The sequence below is a fragment of the Ranitomeya variabilis genome, chromosome 4 (assembly GCF_051348905.1).
Source record: "Ranitomeya variabilis isolate aRanVar5 chromosome 4, aRanVar5.hap1, whole genome shotgun sequence".
Taxonomy (NCBI): Eukaryota; Metazoa; Chordata; class Amphibia; order Anura; family Dendrobatidae; genus Ranitomeya; species Ranitomeya variabilis.
The window spans coordinates 694,189,988-694,211,614 of record NC_135235.1 but is presented as its reverse complement, the minus strand read 5'-3'; the positions used below and the strand labels follow the sequence as shown (position 1 = coordinate 694,211,614).

General features: G+C 45.6%; 1 protein-coding gene across 3 annotated transcripts in view; it reads right to left on the bottom strand.

The window, feature by feature from the left end:
- Positions 1-855: 855 nt before the first annotated feature.
- LOC143767631 (uncharacterized) overlaps positions 856-21,627 on the bottom strand; it is an 850,082-nt gene continuing 829,310 nt past the window's right edge. For 2 of the 3 annotated variants that reach the window (XM_077256070.1, XM_077256069.1), the window contains one exon: positions 859-7,581. In XM_077256070.1, coding sequence (XP_077112185.1) covers positions 5,972-7,581 — 1,610 coding nt within the window. In that variant the 3' untranslated portion in view covers positions 859-5,971. Of the gene's footprint in view, positions 7,582-21,627 lie in introns of all 3 variants that reach the window. The other variant, XM_077256068.1, reaches the window with a different exon arrangement.

Below are 21,627 nucleotides of genomic sequence, written 5' to 3'. Positions count from 1 at the left end.
GGACGTGGTGATAATAAATATGTGTACTTTTATTTTTTTTTACTTAAAGAAATGTATTTATTGTAAAAAAAATATTTTTTTCTTTATTTAGGATTTTTTTGTTTAATTTTATTTTTACACATGTAAATATTTTTTTTTAACTTTTTTACATTTCCCCAGGGGGGACATCACAGTAAAGTGACAGATCGCTGATCTGACACTTTGAAGAGCACTGCAGGGAGGCTTCCCAGTGCCTGCTGTGAGCAGGCGCTTGGAAGCCACCTCCCTGCAGGACCCGGATGCAGCCCAGTGGCCATTTTGGATCCGGGCCTACAGGGAGGAGGAGGTAGGAGACCCTCAGAGCAAAGCGATCACATCGCGTTGCTCCGAGGGTCTCAGGGAAGCACGCAGGGAGCCCCCTCACTGCAAGATACTTCCCTATGCCGCCGGAGCGCTGCAATCATCTTTGATCGCAGTGTGCTGGGGGTTAATGTGCCAGGAGCGGTCCAGGGATGCCGCGCGTGCGCAGATGGATATCGCGGCGGCCATTTTCCTGAAGCCGCGGCCAGCAGAGCGTCGCGGCCAGCACAGCGCCGCTTCTGCGCACGCGCGGCCAAAGGAAGATGGCCGCGCCCACCGATCACCAATGCAATAACGGACACCGCGCTCTTTGAAATCCCCTGGCAGAGGATTCTGGACCTTGGACATGCGCACACCACTACGCCACCAACGGAAAACTACGCAAGATCTGGGGGAGGACACCACACCCTTTTGACCTGACCAGCCTGATTGACAGGCGAAAACGACTACTTCGGTAACGTATTTCGGCAGCATAGGTGGGGAATCGGGGTACACAAACTACACTATTGTAATGCTCAGCTCAGGCCCTATTTAACAGTATTTTTATCTCATACCGAAAAAACGGGGTGACAGGTTCCCTTTAAGGCCAAAATAGGCTGGGTCATGAAGGGGTTAAAAGAAGTGGTGCAAATATCTCTCGATATTTCCTGTATAATTCAATGGGGAATCCATCCGATCCAGGAGCCTTCCCAGAAGCCATATCCTAATGGCACCTTCTATCTCCTCTATAGTAAAATCAGCATCCAGAAAGGCCTGCTGCGTAGGACTGAACATGGGGAATTTTATATCTGATAAATAATCCAAACATTCTGGGATACCAAGACCACTCCTAGAGGTATAGAATGCGCTATAATAATCAAAGAAACAATGAAGTATATCCTCAGTCGAGGTCACCACTGAACCATCCAATTTTCAAATTTGGAGTCTAGTATTAGAAGTGTTATGCTGGTGCACCAAAAAAGTCAAAAATTAACTTGCCTGGTTCCCCAGTTCAAAGTAGGATTCACGGGTAAAAAATAGTTTGTGTTTAGATCTGGTGTCCATATATTTGGTATATAGTCTATGTGAGGTCAGCCACTCAATTCTATTTTCATTAGTTTGACTAGATATGTACGCAGCTTCTGAGTCCTTCAATCGCTGTTCCATCTCATCATCCTCCCGTGAAGTTACCCGTTTAATATAGGAAATTGTAAAACATAAACATCCTCTTAAGTACGCCATGAGGGTATCCCAAAATAGGTTAATATTCTGGGGTTCAGGGTGGGATGAAATTAAATGATCTAATTGATCAATAGTTCTATCATTCGAACCTATTAGCTTTAGCCAGAATGGATTTAACTTCCACAATATATTATTATACATTTTTATAGCGTCATTTATTCCATGTGAAAAGGGGGCAAATATAGACAAATACAATTAAACATGAGCAAAAAATAAGGCACACAGGTACATAAAGAGGGAGGACCCTGCCCACGAGGGCTCACAGTCCGCAGGGGATGGGTGAGGATACACTAGGAGAGGGTAGAGCTGGTTGTGCGGCAGTTCAGTAGGTTGAGGATCACTGCAGGCTGTAGGCTTGTTGGAAGAGGTGAGTCTTCAGGTTCTTTTTGAAAGTTTCTATGGTAGGCGAGAGTCTGATGGGGGAAGCACGGGAGAAGTCTTGGATGCGGTTGTGGGAAGAAGAGATGAGAGGGGAGTAGAGAAGAAGATCTTGAGAGGATCGGAGGTTGCGTGTAGGTAAGTACCGGGAAACCATGTCACAGATGTATGGAGACAGGCTGTGGATGACTTTGTACGTCATTGTAAGGGTTTTGAACTGGAGTCTCTGGGCAATAGGATGCCAGTGAAGTGCTTGGCATAGGGGAGAGGCAGGTTAATAGTGGGGAGACAGATATATTAGTCGGGCAGCAGAGTGTAGGATGGATTGGAAGGGTGCCAGAGTGCTAGAGGGGAGGCCAGAGAGTAGGAGGTCAAAGTAGTCAAGGCGGCAGATAAGGGCATGCACTAGTGTTTTTGTGGTGTCACGGTCAAGGAATTCATAGATCCGGGAGATATATTTGAGTTTGAGGTGGCAGGAGGAGGCAAAGGCTTGGATATGTGGCTTGAAAGAGAGGGCAGAGTAGGGGATGATACTGCATACCGTAGGATTCTATGAGTTGTCCAAGGCCGAAGGTGTAGTTGGGGAAGAGTAGGGGTCCTAGAACAGAGCCTTGAGGAAAACCGACAGACAAGAGGAGGAGTGAAGAGGTGGTGTGGGGGAGGGAGACACCGAATGTTCGGTCTGTCAGATATGACGAGATCCAGGATAGGGCCGAGTCTGTGATGTCAAGAGATGAGAAGATCTGTAGCAGAAGGGAGTGGTCCACAGTGTCAAAGGCAGAAGACAGGTCCAGAAGGAGGACAGAGTAGTGTCGCTTGCTCTTGGCAGTTAATAGGTCACTGGTGACTTTAGTTAGAGCAGTTTCAGTTGAGTGATGGGGTCGGAAGCCAGATTGTAACCGGTCAAAGAGGGAGCAGGAGGAGAGGTGGGAGGACAGTTCAAGATGGACATGTTGTACCATAAATTTTAAGGCATAAGGAAGAAGAGATATCGGGCAATAGCTAGACACAGAGGATGGGTCGCGGGAGGGCTTTTTGAGGATGGGTGTGATCTTGGCATGTTTGAAGGATGAGAGGAAGACACTTGTTGTGAGTGAGAGGTAGAAGAGCTGTGTTAGGGTTGGGATGAAGACCGTGGCAAGATTAGGGATGAGGTGGGACGGGAGCAGGTCAAGCGTGCAAGTGGTGAGGTGTGATCTTGACAGGAGGGTGGAGAGCTGATCTGCCATGGTGAAGCTGGTTTTGGAGGAGCAGGGTTAAGCAGCTAAGAGGGGCATTGGGCGCTGTGAGCCAAAGCTTTCTCTGATCGTATCGATCTTTTTTAAGATATAGGCAAAGTCTTCAGCAGAAATGAGAGGGGAGGGAGGGGGTGCGGTTACGGTTCATTTGGCCAAATCTAAGTCTATGTATAATTAGACTGTGATCTGAGAACCCTTTATTACCATGCTTTATGTCATCTACCCACGTAGCTAAACTACTGGATCCAAGTATATAGTCTATACGGTATAGAATGCGTCTAGTAGATGAGTGACAAGTATATTCCTTCACCTTAGGATGACGCATCCTCCATAGATCTAGCCACTACCCTCTATGACCAGTGCTAGCTGAGACGAAGATGGAGAAGGGATCCATCCAGAAGTCCCACCATCCAGCCTAATTCTGTCAAGACAATTGTCCATGACTAGATTAAAGTCTCCCATGCATATAATGTGTGCATCCGGATAATTTAAAGCAAAGCTCATTGCCATTTGAAGAACCGAGACATTGGCTGGGGGAGGATTATAAAACACACAATATAAGGTACCTACTTGAATTTATCAATGCATGTACAAAAATAAAGCATCCCTCAGGGTCTTTCTGAGCCTCCTTGACCTCCCATCTAACGTCTCTATGTATCAATAATGATATACCCCCTTGAATAACTAGTATGGGATGTGTGCATTAACCATTGCACCCATGGTTTCTGTACGCACCGAGCTGAATCTCTGGTTAGGCGCGTTTCAACCAAAGCCACAATATGAGGGTGATAACGCTTAATCTGTTAAAATACCTTAACTCTCTTAAGAGGAGATTTAAGACCCCTCACATTCCAAGTCATACATATAATTTTAGAAGCCATGTTTTCTCATCCAAATATGATATACATTATAACACGTAAAATTTACAGGCATCATATAAAGACTCTTGGCGGCAGCTTCTACATAAACAACAAACAGAACTGATATAAGTGAGAACAAAATAAAATTCAAAAATAAAGTTGCAAGTCTTGTGCTCCTATCATGGATTGAACAAGGGAATACCCTCACTGAACACAGTGTCCGGTATTGCTGTTCAACTGGACGCTAGTGGAAAAAGCTCAAATCATACAATTGTTAGGAGAGTTCCAAATTAGCTGCAAGCATATCAGGACTTTTTTTCATGAGATCCGATATGGGATCGGAACCACTCAGCTGCCTCCGCTGGATCCGTAAAAAAATATGGAAGAACCCTCATGGACAATTCGGAGTCGAGCTGAATAGATCATTGAAGGTAGAACATTCTTTCTTCTGAGCTGCTTCTTGATCTCCATAAACTGTGCCCGTTGTTTCTAGAGTTCCATAGAGAAATCAAGGAATATAGAAATCGTGGCATTATTGAACTTAATAGGACTCTTTTGTCATGCCATGCATATAATAGCATCTCTGTCTTTACTATTGAGGAGACGGAGTCTAGGTAGACTGCCTGGAGGAAGAGATTTTATAGGGACCCTATGAGCCCTTTCCACAGAAAATGTGGAGGAGAATTTATCTCCCAAAGTATCCTTTAGCCAACCTTCAAGGAATTGCTCATGCTGCTGGCCTTCCGAACGCTCCGGTAATCCAATGATTCGAATGTTATTCCGGCACAGTCTATTTTCCAGATCATCTGCCTTTTGCTTCCAGGCATTTATGGAGCCAGCCTCTTTTGTCAATTTAGTCTCTATAGGTGTAAGATTGTCCTCCAAGTGTGATAATCTTGATTCAACTTCTGTAAAGCGCCTCCCCATGGCTTGCAAATCTTGCCCTACTTCAGAGTGCACATCCTCTATTTTTCCGGTCAGGGATGTTCTAGGTAAAGATATGGCTTGCATTAACTGTTCGGATGACTGTTTAAGAGTTACATCCTATTGGTCACCACCTTCTCACTATCAGAAATGCATTTTTTACATTGATCCGCAGTCTTAGCATGTGATGGATTATTCCTGAGAGATCATGCATTATCAGATGGATCAATCCTTGCAAACTCTTAGTTTGTTTTCCATCCCTGACCATTTTAAATGATTCATGGTAAACAAATATAAAGTATAGCAAGTTGAGAAAGCGTGTATTTATAGAGTTCCCTCTTTCTCTACTTCCAGATGCAGCAGTATTATTATGAAGTATACATATATACTTGTCTAGGCACATTAATACAGAGGAGTGCAAACAGCTCCAAGTATTTAGTAAGGTAGAGTGCTGGGTTTTATGGCAAATCTGGAACTGTTGCACAAGTCCTGTGTAGCAGAATGACCTGCAGCATCTGCAGGGATGGCAACAAGAGTCCAGAGACCCTTGAAATGGCGGGAACCGACGAACCAGCTATATTATCAATAAGGGAGTGCTGAGCTCATTTCTCAGAGCTCAAACCGTGCTTCCCCCTCAGGTACCTCCAGGATATAGCCGCACTGCTCCGTCAGTCCCTCCAGGAGCAAAGTCCACAGCTCCATGCCTCCTGCCACCCAAGCGCACAGTAGAAAATGTCCACCTTCCTCCACAGGCCTTATGTCCCATGAGAGTTTAATCAGAACCCAATACACCAGAGTCGCGGACCGCACTTCTCCAGGAGCCGGAGACCTCCAAGAGCCCAGGGAACTACACTGCTTGCAGGTAAACTCACTTTAACAAAGTCAGGATTGTGACATGATTATAGGAGCTCTGTCTGGACATGTCCTCTCAGCTCCACTACACCGCCACTCCCTCCTGTGTGAATTCTTTGTTGGCTAGAAAGATTGTTTCTTCACAAAACATTTTCCGCATTATGAACATGAAAATGGCTTCTTCCCTGTGTGAGTTCTTTGGTGGGTAACAAGATGTGCTTTCTGGTTAAAACATTTCCCACATTCTGAACAGGAAAAAGGCTTCACCCCTGTGTGAGATCTATGATGTCTGACAAGAACTGATTTATCTAGAAAACATTTCCCACATTCTAAACAGGAAAAAGGCTTCTCCCCTGTGTGAGTTCTTTGGTGGGTAACAAGATGTGCTTTACTGTTAAAACATTTCCCACATTCTGAACATGAAAAAGGCTTCTTTCCTGTGTGGGTTTTCTGGTGGCTAACAAGATTCACTTTGTGGTTAAAACATTTCCCACATTCTGAACAGGAAAAAGGCTTCTCCCCTGTGTTAGTTTTTTGATGGGTAACAAGATTCGCTTTTTGGTTAAAACATTTCCCACATTCTGAACAGGAAAAAGGCTTCTCTCCTGTGTGAGTTTTTTGATGGGTAACAAGATGCGCTTTCTGGTTAAAACATTTCCCACATTCTGAACAGGAAAAAGGCTTCTCCCCTGTGTGAGTTTTTTGATGGGTAACAAGATGCGCTTTCTGGTTAAAACATTTCCCACATTCTGAACAGGAAAAAGGCTTCTCCCCTGTGTGGGTTTTCTGGTGGCTATCAAGATTCGCTTTCCTTTTAAAACATTTCCCACATTCTGAACATGAAAAAGGCTTCTCTCCTGTGTGGGTTTTCTGGTGGCTAACAAGATTCACTTTGTGGTTAAAACATTTCCCACATTCTGAACATGAAAAAGGCTTCTCTCCTGTGTGGGTTTTCTGGTGGCTAACAAGATTCACTTTGTGGTTAAAACATTTCCCACATTCTGAACAGGAAAAAGGCTTCACCCCTGTGTGAGATCTATGATGTCTGACAAGAACTGATTTATCTAGAAAACATTTCCCACATTCTATACAGGAAAAAGGCTTCTCCCCTGTGTGAGTTCTTTGGTGGGTAACAAGATGTGCTTTCCTGTGAAAACATTTCCCACATTCTGAACATGAAAAAGGCTTCTTTCCTGTGTGGGTTTTCTGGTGGCTAACAAGATTCACTTTGTGGTTAAAACATTTCCCACATTCTGAACAGGAAAAAGGCTTCTCTCCTGTGTGAGTTCTTTGGTGGGTAACAAGCCGCTCTTTCTGAATAAAACATTTTCCACATTCTGAACATGAAAATGGCTTCTCCCCTGTGTGAATTCTCTGGTGACTGACAAAATCTGATTTCTGGTTAAAACATCTCCCACACTTGGAACAAGAAAATACATTGTTTGCTTTGTGAAGGTTTTGTTGTTTGAGAAAGGACTGTACTAGGGGAAAACTATTTCCATATTCTGAAAATGAAGATGTCTTCATTGCTTTAGGAGCAGTTCCTTTTTTAATGCTTATTTTGTGACTTTGATTTTCCTTAGTAGTGGGTAATGAATCAGAAGACAGGACCTTTTCCAAAAGATCAGATGACAGATCTTTGCTGTGATGGGATGGTGGTGTATCTGGAGTAATGGTATTCACTTCAATTGTATCCTGTGGGATCTCAAGATCATCTGATTTAAACATTGAAGATGTCAGCTGTCCTGCTGATCTCCTGGTACGGTCATCTGCCAAGAATAAAACCAATTATTATTTTAGAATAAAATATCCTTGAATTCTATATTTTTGAACATTTCTACTTAAATGGTCTGTAAAAATGGAAAGTTATGCAAAATTATTTAATTATTCACCAAGACAATGACAGTTTACAGTTAACTAGACTGTGCTCAAACCACATTAAGCATCCATGCTTTTGGCATCACTATAGGAGAAGAAACCACTTATTTTACGGCAGGTGTATCTCCTGGAGCACAATCTGGGAACTATATGTTGGGTAATAACTTGGGATATTTGCAATTTTCATTTTCCAACATCCACTGTGCATGCTAATATCTGGAAACTGCCAATGGAGTCAAAATAGTCACTATTCCTATAGATTAATTCATTGAGGGTTATAATTTACAAAATGGAGTCACTTTAAAGGGATTTCATCCGCTCTGGTTTTCTGCAATTTTGTCATATTAGGGATTCTGCAAATTTTGTCATATTAGGGATTCTGCAAATGGTGTTTCCCATCTCCTCTGGTATCTGCTCCTGCAATGTCTGCTTTGGACACCAGACGCGGCTTACTCATTCTGCAGGCGATGCTGGTAACAGAGATGGGGTTGGAACCAGAAGCTGTTGGCAGTGCAGGCTCTATCCAGCCACTAAGATTAGGGAGCCTGTCATCTGTAGTACCATCCAGTCTAGCAGTATGGGCATGTGTGCTGTCAGCTGCAGTAATCTGCTCCCTGTTTTAGACAACTGGAAAGCACCACACCTTTTTTAATCAGATAAATTTCTATCAATTATAAGATTCACAACAGATCACATGTTCATACTCATTTTATGTTTTACAGTAAATTAACCCCCCCCCCCCCATGGAGACCATATCAGGTGGAAACAATAATTCATCCATAGTTGACAATATCAACCAGAGTTCCAGTTTACCAAAAGTTGTACCCTATACTGGTATAACATTAATTAATCCTATCCAACCACGGCTGCCATAATGAAGAGAATAAATCCAGCCGTCTCTCCTGGTGTAAATACTTTTCTCAAATTTAATTATGTGGCTCTTTTGAGCAATGAACTCGCGTCCGGACGGAGGCTCCTCTCTAACCCAATATTTTGCAATCAGTTTCCTTGCAATAAACAATCTTGCAATTGCAATTTTAGTTGTATTGCCAGTTAACATTTCCTCCACATACCCTAATATACATATCAACGGATGTCGTATGTTGCGCGTGGCATGTCGCATTGTGCATGTCGCATTGTGCATGTCGCATGATGTATGTCACATGTTCAATATTGCATGTTGTGCATGTCAAATGTTGTATGTAACATGTATGTTGCATGTTGCATGGTGCACGTCGCATGGTGCACGTCGCATGGTCAATGTTGTATGTTGTGCATGTCAAATGTCGTAACATGTAGGTCGCATGTTGTATGTTCAATGTTGTATGTTGTGTGTTGTATGTGCACACAGTCTAGACGAGCCCAGCTCTGCTACATCTGGATGCCTGACAAATACTTGCTTTTCAGGCATACTGATCACATGGATTTATTTGGAGAAAAATTATTTGTATTGAGCTTTTCAAATATTTTAGTAGTCTATTTAAAATGGGCAAGGCAAGGGGCAAGGGACGGGGAAGTGGCCGTGATGCTGATGGTGAACGCAGAGGATGAGGCCCAGCTGAAAGTGAACAACAAAGAGCCACATCTTGGCGCTCGACCTTCCTGTCCTACTTTCTAGGGGACCGTAGCACACCACTATTGAAGCCACAGCATTGTGAAATGATTGTTGGTTGGATAGCGAATAATGCTTCCAGTCACTAAGCCACCACGTCTTCCACACGGTCAAGTATGAGTAGCCGTGTGTGAGGACCGGATATTACCCACCCTGATCTTCCTTCCTACCATCATGCCGAGTGCCCTGAGACAAATGATCCCGCACTTGGACACTCCGAAAAGCTGATCAGTTTACCCTTTAAAGATTCCGGACTCTCGGCCGGTCAATTTGAAGTGGGGCCAGATGAGATCGCATGTAGCGATGCCTAAAGATTTAAACAGCCACGGTCACACGAAGGCGATGGTGGGAAAGTGTCAAAAGAGGTGGACGATGAGACAATTGCCAGAAAGTCAGGAGGAGGAGCAGGGTGCAGATGTGGAGGACGAGGTGGTGGATGACTAAAGTATCTGACCCAACCTGGCAGAACGACATGCAGAGCGAGGACAGCAGCACACATGGGGAAGGAGGCATATCACCCCAACAGGCAGGAAGAAGCAGTGTGGTGGCCATAGACAGAAGGCGTGCATCCGTTCCCCGTAACACCAACATGACGGAAGTTGCCATTCCAACTGTTAGATCTTCCAGAGTCAGGTTATTTTTTTTAAAGACTCTGCCGATAACCCCAAACAGGACATGGCACCAAAGCACCCGACTTTGTGGGCCGAACCCCAGGTTCCAGGAACACTGTCTGCAGGTGACACCATTGCTTCTTCCACTGTTTTGCATACAAGCCAATCCCCAGTTCACCGTACCTGTAAAGATGCCTCGGGTCCTGCACCTGATGTTGCCCACAGTCAACCAGCACCATCATCAATCCCATCCACGTCCTTGTCCCAGGGCAGCCTTCAGTTGTCTATACCCCAGTCACTGGAACACAAGGGGAAATACCCAGCCAACACCCCACAAGCCACAGTACTAAATTCTAACATTTCTCGTCTGCTTGCGCTCGAAATGTTGCCCTTTAGACTCATTGAGACGGAAGCTTTCCACAACCTGAAAGCGGTGGCCTTTCCAAGGTACTCGGTCCCCAGTCGCCACATGTCTCCTGGTGTGCCATACCAGCATTACATCAGCATGTGTCCCACAACATTACCCGTGCCCTCAACAAAGCGGTTACTGGGAAAATCCACCTAACCACAGCCACGTGGACAAGTTCTTGTGGGCAGGGATGGTACATCTCACCGACGGCACACTGGGTTAACATAGTGGAAGCAGGGACCCAGTCGGACCTTGGGATGGAACACATCCTCCCCACGCCAAGGATATCGGGCCCTACGTCAATCAGTCTACAGCTCCTGCAACTCCTCCTCCTACTCCTCTTCAGCCTCCATCTCTGAAACGAACACATCAGTCAGAAGCTGGAAGCACTTTTTCAGCCAAGCAGCAACAGGCTGTGCTGAAGCTAATCTGCTTAGGTGACAAACCGCACAATGCTGAAGAGTTGTGGACAGCGCTGAAAGAGCAGTCAGATATTTGGATGACACCGCTGAACCGACAGCCAGGCATGGTCGTGTGTGACAATGGCCGGAACCTGGTGGCGGCTCTGAGGCAAGGTGAGCTCACACACATACATTGCCTGGCCCATGTGCTTAACTGTTGTGAAATCTGTTCTCGGGCTCCCTCCTGTGGTCATGAGTGGTACTGTGTGAGTTCTGTCTTTGGGCTCCCTCTGGTGGCTTTTTCGTTATACTGCTGGTCTGTGGCTGGGACCCAGCTGCCTTGTTTCCTGCTATTCAGGTCTCCTATTTAACTCACCTGGACCTTTACTTGTTGCCTGCTGTCGTTGTATTCAGTACTGGTTCTGATCTCTCCTGGCTTCCCTTGTGACCTGTCTCTTCTAGAGAAGCTAAGTTTTTGCTAGTTCATTTTTGCTCATCTTTTCCTTTAAAATGTTTCTCAGTATATGATGAGTTCTGTCCAGCTTGCTAATATGTGATTTTCTCGCTTGCTGGTAGCTCTGGGGTGCAGAGTTGCGCCCCTCACATCGTTAGTTGGTGTGGGGGTTCTTGTAATCTCTGCGTGGATATTTTTTGATAGGGTTTTATACTGACCGCACAGATTCTTTGCTATCCTCTGACTATTTAGCGATTAGCGGGCCTCCTTTGCTAAACCTGTTTTCATTTCTGCATTTGTACCTTCTCCTTAACTCACCGTTATTATTTGTGGGGGGCTGTCTAAACTTTGGGGTTATTTCTCTGAGGCAAGTGAGGCTTTGCTTTCTCTCTAGGGGCAGCCAGTTTCTCAGGCTGTGAAGAGACGTCTAGGATTTTAGGTACGTTCCACGGCTGCCTATAGTGTGTGCGGTTAGGATCAGGGTTGCGGTCAGTATAGCTCCCACATCCCAAGAGCTTGTCCTACATTCTGTTACTTAGCCGGTCAGTTTTGTGATCCTAAACCACCAGGATCATAACACTTAACCTCGTGGTTCAACATTTTCTGAAAAGCTACCTGGAGCTGCTGGATCTGCTAGTGAAAGTATGCCGTCTGTCTGCCCATTTTAGAAAGTTAGCAACACCTTCAGCCACCCTTGACGTGCTTCAGCAGGGTGTGCAGCTTCCGGCTCACCGACTGGTGTGTGATGTGTGGAACTCTACACTGCATATGTTGGAAAGGATTTGTGAGCAGAAGAGAGTAGTTGTTGACTACCAGCATCAACAAGGCTGTCGATATTCAGTTCAGACTCCACACAAGACCTCAGGAGTGGACATGGATGTCAGACATATGTACCATCCTCCAAAACTTTGAGGACTGCACCAAGATGGTGAGCGGCTTTGACGCCATAATTAGCGTCACCATCCCGCTTCTCTGCATTCTGAAAACCTCTCTGCTCACAATTAAAGAGGATGCATTGCAGGCAGAGCACGAGGACATGGAGTAAGGAACCATACAGGGATATTACACTCGTCCCAGCCTCATGTCACCCAACGTGGATTGGTAGACAATGAGGAGGAGGAGGAACAGGAGCTACTTTCATGCGCTATAGACGGTACCACAAGCACAGCTGTCATCCCGTATGTTCAGCGTGGATGGCCTGAGGACTGGGAGGAGCAGGATGAGGACAGCATGGTCATTCATCCTGTTGGTTGAGGACACGGAAGTTTCACCTGTTAGTCAGCCATGCGTGCCAGACTGCTATGTTGCGCTGCGTTTCCTGTGACCCTTGCATTAACAAAATTTTCGGAGACACTAATTACTGGTTGGTGACACTTCTAGACCCACGCTACAAAGAGAACTTTCAATCTCTTCTTCCAGAGGCAGACAGGTGTACTAAAATGTTGCGGTACCAGGGAGCCCTAGTAGCGGAATTAATTAAATAATTCCTATCTGAGAACGCTGGCAGCGGATGTCACAGTATGTTGTACAACCAAGGAGTCCAAGCGAGAGAGACAGAAGTACAATCCAACTCAGGCAGGGGGAACAATGGCAAAGTTCTGGGACAGCTTTCTCAGACCCTCCCATCGTGCCGCCGCAGAGGCAAGAGGTGCTGGCACAAGTAGCGCAATGTTTGGGAAGATGCTGAGGGATTACCTTGCAGATCGTACAAACGTCCTCCGGGATTCCTCTGTGTTTTTTTTTATTATTGGGTATCCAAGCTGGACACGTGGCATGAACTGGTTCTCTACGCCTTGGAGGTCCTGGCCTGCCCTGCTGCTAGCTGTTATGACCTGGTGGTAAGGTGCACACTGAACAGACCTAGATGTTAGTTAAACACTACAATGACCTGGAGGTTAGGTGCACACGGAAATGACCTGGTGGTTAGGTGCACACAGAAATGATCTGGTGGTTAGGTGCACACAGAAATGACCTGGTGGTTAAAACAAAAATCATAGACAAGCTCTGGGGAGGTGGTAACTCTACTGACCGCTATCCCTAATCCTAACACCAACACTAGAAATAGCCGTGGAGCGTTCCTAACTCTCCTCAGACGCTGTTGTGAACTCCGTTCTCGGGCTCCCTCCTGTGGTCATGAGTGGTACTGTGTGAGTTCTGTTCTTGGGCTCCCTCTGGTGGCTTTTTCGTCATACTGCTGGTCTGTGGCTGGGACCCAGCTGCCTCATTTCCTGCTATTTAGGTCTCCTATTTAACTCCACCTGGACCTTTACTTGTTGCCTGCTGTCGTTGTATTCAGTACTGGTTCTGATCTCTCCTGGCTTCCCTTGTGACCTGTCTCTCCTGGAGAAGCTAAGTTTTGCTAGTTCATGTTTGCTCATCTTTTACTTGAAAATGTTTCTCAGTATATGATGAGTTCTGTCCAGCTTGCTTATACGTGATTTTCTTGCTTGCTGGAAGCTCTGGAGTGCAGAGTTGCGCCCCTCACATCGTTAATCGGTGTGGGGGTTCTTGTATTCTCTGCGTGGATATTTTTGATAGGGTTTTATACTGACCGCACAGATTCTTTGCTATCCTCTGACTATTTAGTGATTAGCAGGCCTCATTTGCTAAACCTGTTTTCATTTCTGCGTTTGTACCTTCTCCTTAACTCACCGTTATTATTTGTGGGGGGCTGTCTAAACTTTGGGGTTATTTCTCTGAGGCAAGTGAGGCTTTGCTTTCTCTCTAGGGGTAGCCAGTTTCTCAGGCTGTGAAGAGACGTCTAGGATTTTAGGAACGTTCCACGGCTGCCTATAGTGTGTGCGGGTAGGATCAGGGTTGCGGTCAGTAAAGCTCCCACATCCCCAGAGCTTGTCCTATATTCTGTTACTTAGCTGGTCAGTTTTTGTGATCCTAAACCACCAGGATCATAACTGTTATGACCCCAATGGCGAGGGTCTCAGAGAAATAAGCAAGTCTGCGAAGTACAAAAATCCAGCTCATAGGGCAGTGGTAACTGGGTTGACCATATATTTACTCCTAACGCCAACACTAGAAGTAGCCGGGGAACATGCCTACGTTGGTCGCTAGATGTCTCGCGCCAGCCGGAGAGCTAACTACCCCTAGAAGAGGAAAACAAAGACCTCTCTTGCCTCCAGAGAAAAGACCCCAAAAGTAGGATACAAGCCCCCCACAAATAATAACGGTGAGGTAAGAGGAAATGACAAACACAGGGATGAACTAGGTTTAGCAAAGAGAGGCCCACTTACTAATAGCAGAATGTAGTGAGATAACTTATATAGTCAACAAAAACCCTATCAAAAATCCACGCTGGAGATTCAAGAACCCCCGAACCGTCTAACGGCCCGGGGGGAGAACACCAGCCCCCCTAGAGCTTCCAGCAAGGTTAGGATTCAGATTATGTACAAGCTGGACAAAAATGCAAACAAAAACAAATAGCAAAAAGCAAGAAAGCAGACTTAGCTTAATCAAGCAGGAACCAGGATCAGTAGACAAGAGCACTACAGATTAGCTCTGATTACAACGTAGCCAGGCATTGAACTGAAGGTCCAGGGAGCTTATATAGCAACACCCCTGACCTAACGACCCAGGTGAGCATACAAGGGATGGCAGACATACCCAGAGTCAAATCACTAGTAGTCACTAGAGGGAGCCAAAAGGTAAATTCACAACACATAACAAGACGCCTCTTCACGGCCTAAGAGCTAACTACCCCTTAAAGATGGAAAATAGAAAACTACCTTGCCTCAGAGAAATTCCCCAAAGGAAAGGCAGCCCTCCACATATATTGACTGTGAGTTAAGAGGGAAGTGACAAATGCAGAAATGAAACAGATTTTAGCAAAGGAGGCCCAAATCTACACTAGATAGACAGAATAGGAAAGGGAACTGTGCGGTCAGTACAAAACACTAACAAATTCTACGCAGAGTATACAAAAAGACCTCCACACCGACTCACGGTGTGGAGGGGCAACTCTGCACCCCCAGAGCTTCCAGCTAGCAACGAAATATCATAATAGCAAGCTGGACAAGAAAAATAGCAGGCGCTGAGAAATAACCTCCAACGCAATTGGACACAAAAAACAACTTAGCAGGAACTTGGCTTCTGCTGGAATGGACAGACCATCTGAGAAATCCAAGAGAGATCAGAACCAGTCCTAAGACATTGACAGCTGGCATGAACTAACGACAAGAGCAAAGTTAAATAGGAAAGCCAGCAGAACAATAAGTGAGTGCAGCTGAGAAGGGAAACGGTTATGGACCTGGTGGTTAGGAGCACCCGGAATGACCTGATGGTTAAACTAGAAATCTGGGACAAGCTCTGGGGAGGTGGGAACTCTACTGAACGCAAACCCTAATCCTATTACACACACTAGAAATAGCCGTGGAGCGTTCCTAACTCTGCCTAGACGCCTCTTTACAGCCTAAGAGCTAACTACCCCTAAAGATAGAAATAGAAGCCTTACCTTGCCTCAGAGAAATTCCCCAAAGGAAAAGGCAGCCCCCCACAAATATTGACGGTGAGTTAAGAGGAAAGTTACAAACATAGGAATGAAACAGGTTTTAGCAAAGGAGGCCCAATCTTACTAAATAGTCAGAGGATAGGAAAGGGAACTATGCGGTCAGTACAAAAAACTACAAAAACCACGCAGAGTGTGCAAAAAGACCTCCACACCGACTCACGGTGTGGAGGTGCAACTCTGCACCCCCAGAGCTTCCAGCTAGCAAGGAAATATCATGATAGCAAGCTGGACTAGAACTTAGCATGTACTAAGAAATATATTCAGAAAGCAATGAATAACAAATGAACTAGCAGGGACTTAGCTTCTGCTGGAGTAGACAGGTCATCAGAGAAATCCAAGAGAGATCTGAACCAGTACTGAGACATTGACAGCTGGCATGAAGTAATGATCTGAGTGGAGTTAAATAGGGAAGTCAGCAGAGCAATAAACGAGGCCAGCTGAGAAGCCAACCTCAAGGACCAGCAGTTCCACTCAAAGCCACCAGAGGGTGTCCAAGGACAGAACTCACCAAAGTACCATTCATGACCACAGGAGGGAGCCCAAGAACGGAATTCACAACAGTACCCCCCCTTGAGGAGGGGTCACCGAACCCTCACCAGAGCCCCCAGGCTGATCAGGACGAGCCAAATGAAAGGCACAAACTAAAATCGGGAGCATGGACATCGGAGGACACAACCCAAGAATTATCCTCCTGACCATAGCCCTTCAATTTAACCAGGTACTGAAGCTTCCATCTCGAAATACGAGAATACAAAATCTTCTCCACCACATACTCCAACTCCCCCTCGACCAACACCGGAGCAGGAGGATCAACGGAAGGAACCAAAGGCGCCACATATCTCCGCAACAACGACCTATGGAACACATTATGGATGGCAAAAGAAGCTGGAAGGACCAAACGAAATGACACAGGATTGAGAATTTCAGAAATTTTATAAGGACCAATGAAACGAGGCTTAAACTTAGGAGAAGAAACCTTCATAGGAACATAACGAGAAGACAACCAAACCAAATCCCCCACACGAAGTCGGGGACCCACACAGCGACAGCGGTTAGCAAAGCGCTGAGCCTTCTCTTGTGACAACGTCAAATTGTCCACTACATGGTTCCAAATCTGCTGCAACCTATCCACCACAGAATCCACCCCAGGACAGTCAGAAGGCTCAACCTGACCCGAGGAAAAATGAGGATGAAAACCAGAATTACAAAAAAAAGGCAAAACCAAAGTAACAGAACTAGCCCGATTATTAAGGGCGAACTCAGCCAATGGCAAAAAAGTCACCCAATCATCCTGATCAGCAGAAACAAAACATCTTAAATAAGTTTCCAAGGTCTGATTAGTTCGCTCGGTTTGGCCATTCGTCTGAGGATGGAAGGCCGACGAAAAAGATAAATCAATGCCCATCTTAGCACAAAAGGACCGCCAAAATCTGGACACAAACTGGGATCCTCTATCAGACACAATGTTCTCAGGAATGCCGTGTAAACGAACCACATTCTGAAAAAACAGCGGAACCAAATTGGAGGAGGAAGGCAACTTAGGCAAGGGCACCAAATGGACCATTTTAGAAAAACGATCACAAACCACCCAGATGACAGACATTCTCTGAGAGACCCGAAATAAAATCCATGGAAATATGCGTCCAGGGCCTCTTCGGGACAGGCAAAGGCAATCCACTGGCACGAGAACAGCAAGGCTTAGCCCGAGCACAAATCCCACAGGACTGCACAAAGAAACGCACATCCCTCGACAAAGAAGGCCACCAAAAGGACCTAGCCACCAAATCTCTAGTACCAAAAATCCCAGGATGACCCGCCAACACAGAAGAATGAACCTCGGAAATAACTCTGCTGGTCCATCTATCTGGGACGAACAGTCTCTCCGGTGGACAACGGTCAGGTCTATTTGCCTGAAACTCCTGTAGCACCCGTCGCAAATCTGGGGAGATGGCAGACAAAATCACCCCCTCTCTGAGGATACCAGTCGGCTCTGAAACTCCAGGAGAGTCAGGCACAAAACTCCTAGAAAGGGCATCAGCCTTAAAGTTCTTCGAACCAGGAAGGTACGAAACCACAAAATCAAAACGGGAGAAAAACAACGACCATCGAGCCTGTCTAGGATTCAACCGTTTGGCAGACTCGAGAAGTCAAATTTTTGTGATCAGTCAAGACCACCACACGATGTTTAGCTCCCTCGAGCCAATGTCGCCACTCCTCAAATGCCCACTTCATTGCCAACAACTCCCGATTACCAACATCATAATTCCGCTCGGCAGGCGAAAACTTACTTGAAAAGAAAGCACATGGCTTCATCACAGAGCCATCAGAGCTTCTCTGCGACAAAACAGCCCCTGCTCCAATCTCAGAAGCATCAACCTCGACCTGGAAGGGAAGAGAGACGTCCGGCTGACGCAAAACAGGAGCCGAAGAAAACCGACGCTTCAGCTCCCGAAAGGCCTCCACGGCCGCAGGAGACCAATTAGTCACATCAGAACCCTTCTTGGTCAAATCCGTCAAAGGCTTAACCACACTAGAAAAATTAGTGATGAAGCGACGGTAAAAATTAGCAAAACCCAGGAACTTCTGAAGACTCTTCACCGATGTAGGTTGAGTCCAGTCATGAATAGCCTGGACCTTGACTGGATCCATCTCAATAGTAGAAGGAGAAAAAATAAAGCCCAAAAAGGAAACCTTCTGGACTCCGAAGAGACATTTAGAGCCCTTCACAAACAAGGCATTGGCACGCAGGACCTGAAATACCATCCTGACCTGCTTCACATGAGACTCCCAATCATCAGAAAAGACCAAAATATCATCAAGGTACACAATCATAAATCTATCCAGATATTCTCGGAAGATGTCGTGCATGAAGGACTGAAACACAGAAGGGGCATTAGAGAGTCCAAAAGGCATCACCAAGTACTCAAAATGGCCTTCGGGCGTATTAAATGCTGTTTTCCATTCATCGCCCTGCTTTATACGCACAAGATTATACGCTCCACGAAGATCTATCTTGGTGAACCAACTAGCCCCCCTAATCCGAGCAAACAGATCGGACAACAATGGCAAAGGATACTGAAATTTGACCGTGATTTTATTTAGAAGGCGATAATCTATACAGGGTCCAGAGAACCATCCTTCTTGGCCACAAAAAAGAATCCCGCACCCAAAGGGGACGAGGACGGGCGAATATGCCCCTTCTCCAAAGACTCCTTTATATACCTCCGCATAGCGGCATGTTCTGGTACAGACAAGTTAAAGAGTCGTCCCTTAGGGAACTTACTACCAGGAATTAAATTTATAGCACAATCACATTCCCTATGAGGAGGTAGGGCACTGGATTTGGGCTCATCAAATACATCCTGGTAGTCCGACAAAAATTCAGGGACTTCAGAAGGAGTAGAAGAAGCAATTGACACCAAAGGAGCATCGCCATGAATTCCCTGGCAACCCCAACTTGACACAGACATTGCTTTCCAATCCAGGACTGGGTTATGAGTCTGCAGCCATGGCAGACCCAACACAACAACGTCATGCAAATTATGTAACACAAGAAAGCGAATCACCTCCTGATGTGCAGGAGTCATACACATAGTCACTTGAGTCCAGTACTGAGGTTTATTCTTGGCCAATGGCGTAGCGTCAATTCCCTTCAATGGAATAGGGAACTGCAAAGGCTCCAAGACAAAACCACAGCGCCTGGCAAATGACAAATTCATCAGATTCAGGGCAGCACCTGAGTCCACAAAAGCCATAACTGGGTAGGATGACAGAGAGCAAATCAAAGTAACAGACAAAATGAATTTAGGCTGTACAGTACCAATGGTGACAGACTTAGCGAACCTTTTCGTGCGCTTAGAACAATCTGAGATAACATGAGCAGAATCACCACAGTAAAAGCACAACCCATTCGGACGTCTATAATTTTGCCGTTCAATTCTGGTCAGAATCCTGTCACATTGCATAGACTCAGACTTCTGTTCAGAAAATACCGCCAGATGGTGCACAGGTTTGCGCTCCCGCAAACGCCGATCAATCTGAATGGTCAAAGCCATTGACTCATTCAGACCCGCAGGCGTGGGGAACCCCACCATAACATCCTTAAGGGCTTCAGAAAGACCCTTTCTGAAAATCGCTGCCAGGGCACACTCATTCCATTGAGTAAGCACAGACCATTTCCTAAATTTCTGACAATAAACCTCTGCTTCATCCTGACCCTGAGAGAGAGACAGCAAAACCTTTTCTGCATGGTCTACTAGATTAGGTTCCTCATAAAGCAGTCCAAGCGCCAGAAAAAACGCATCCACATTTAGTAATGCAGGATCTCCTGGCGCCAGGGAGAAAGCCCAATCTTGAGGGTCACCACGTAACAAGGAAATAATAATTTTAACTTGCTGAACAGGGTCACCAGAGGAACGAGGTCTCAAAGAAAAAAATAATTTGCAATTATTTTTAAAATTCCAAAACCTAGATCTATCTCCGGAAAACAACTCAGGAATAAGTATTTTAGGCTCTGACATAGGACTGTGAACTACATAATCCTGAATGCTTTGTACCTTTGCAGTGAGATGATCCATACTAGAGGACAGAGTCTGAAAGTCCATGTCTGCAGCTGAAATCTGAGCCACCCAGAGATTAAGGGGAGTAGAGAAGCTAGACAAACTGCAGAGGAGAAAAAAAAATGCACTCAGGACTTCTCTTATCCCGCTTCTGCGATGCATTAACACTTTAATGGCCTGCTGTACTGTTATGATCCTGGTGGTTTAGGATCACAAAACTGACCAGCTAAGTAACAGAATATAGGACAAGCTCTGGGGATGTGGGAACTAGACTGACCGCAACCCTGATCCTAACCGCACACACTATAGGCAGCCGTGGAACGTACCTAAAATCCTAGACGTCTCTTCACAGCCTGAGAAACTGGCTACCCCTAGAGAGAAAACAAAGCCTCATTTGCCTCAGAGAAATAACCCCAAAGTTTAGACAGCCCCCCACAAATAATAACGGTGAGTTAAGGAGAAGGTACAAACGCAGAAATGAAAACAGGTTTAGCAAAGGAGGCCCGCTAATCACTAAATAGTCAGAGGATAGCAAAGAATCTGTGCGGTCAGTATAAAACCCTATCAAAAAATATCCACGCAGAGAATACAAGAACCCCCACACCAACTAACGATGTGAGGGGCGCAACTCTGCACCCCAGAACTACCAGCAAGCGAGAAAATCACATATTAGCAAGCTGGACAGAACTCATCATATACTGAGAAACATTTTCAAGGAAAAGATGAGCAAAAATGAATTAGCAAACTTAGCTTCTCTAGGAGAGACTGGTCACAAGGGAAGCCAGGAGAGATCAGAACCAGTACTGAATACAACGACAGCAGGCAACAAGTAATGGTCCAGGTGAGTTAAATAGGAGCCCTGAACAGCAGGAAATGAGGCAGCTGGTCCAGCCACAGACCAGCAGTATAACGATAAAGCCACCAGAGGGAGCCCAAAGACAGAACTCACATAGTACCACTCATGACCACAGGAGGGAGCCCGAGAACCGAGTTCACAACAGGGAAGTCAGCAGAGCAATAAACGAGGCCAGCTGAGAAGCCAACCTCAAGGACCAGCAGTTCCACTCAAAGCCACCAGAGGGTGTTCAAGGACAGAACTCACCAAAGTACCATTCATGACCACAGGAGGGAGCCCGAGAACGGAATTCACAACAGCTAGCGTTCTGTCAGAGCAGGTTTTTAGTGCCACTGGAGGAATTATAACAGATAAGTGCATCCGCCTGTCAACTGTAAATGCTGACAGGCAGACTCTTATAAAAATGAACAAAGGCTGGATTGGGCAAGACTTCTGTACACCACCGAATGAAAACAGCGAAACATAACCTTAAATACATTGTCTTTTTTGTGGAGGTGTATTCTCATGCACCTC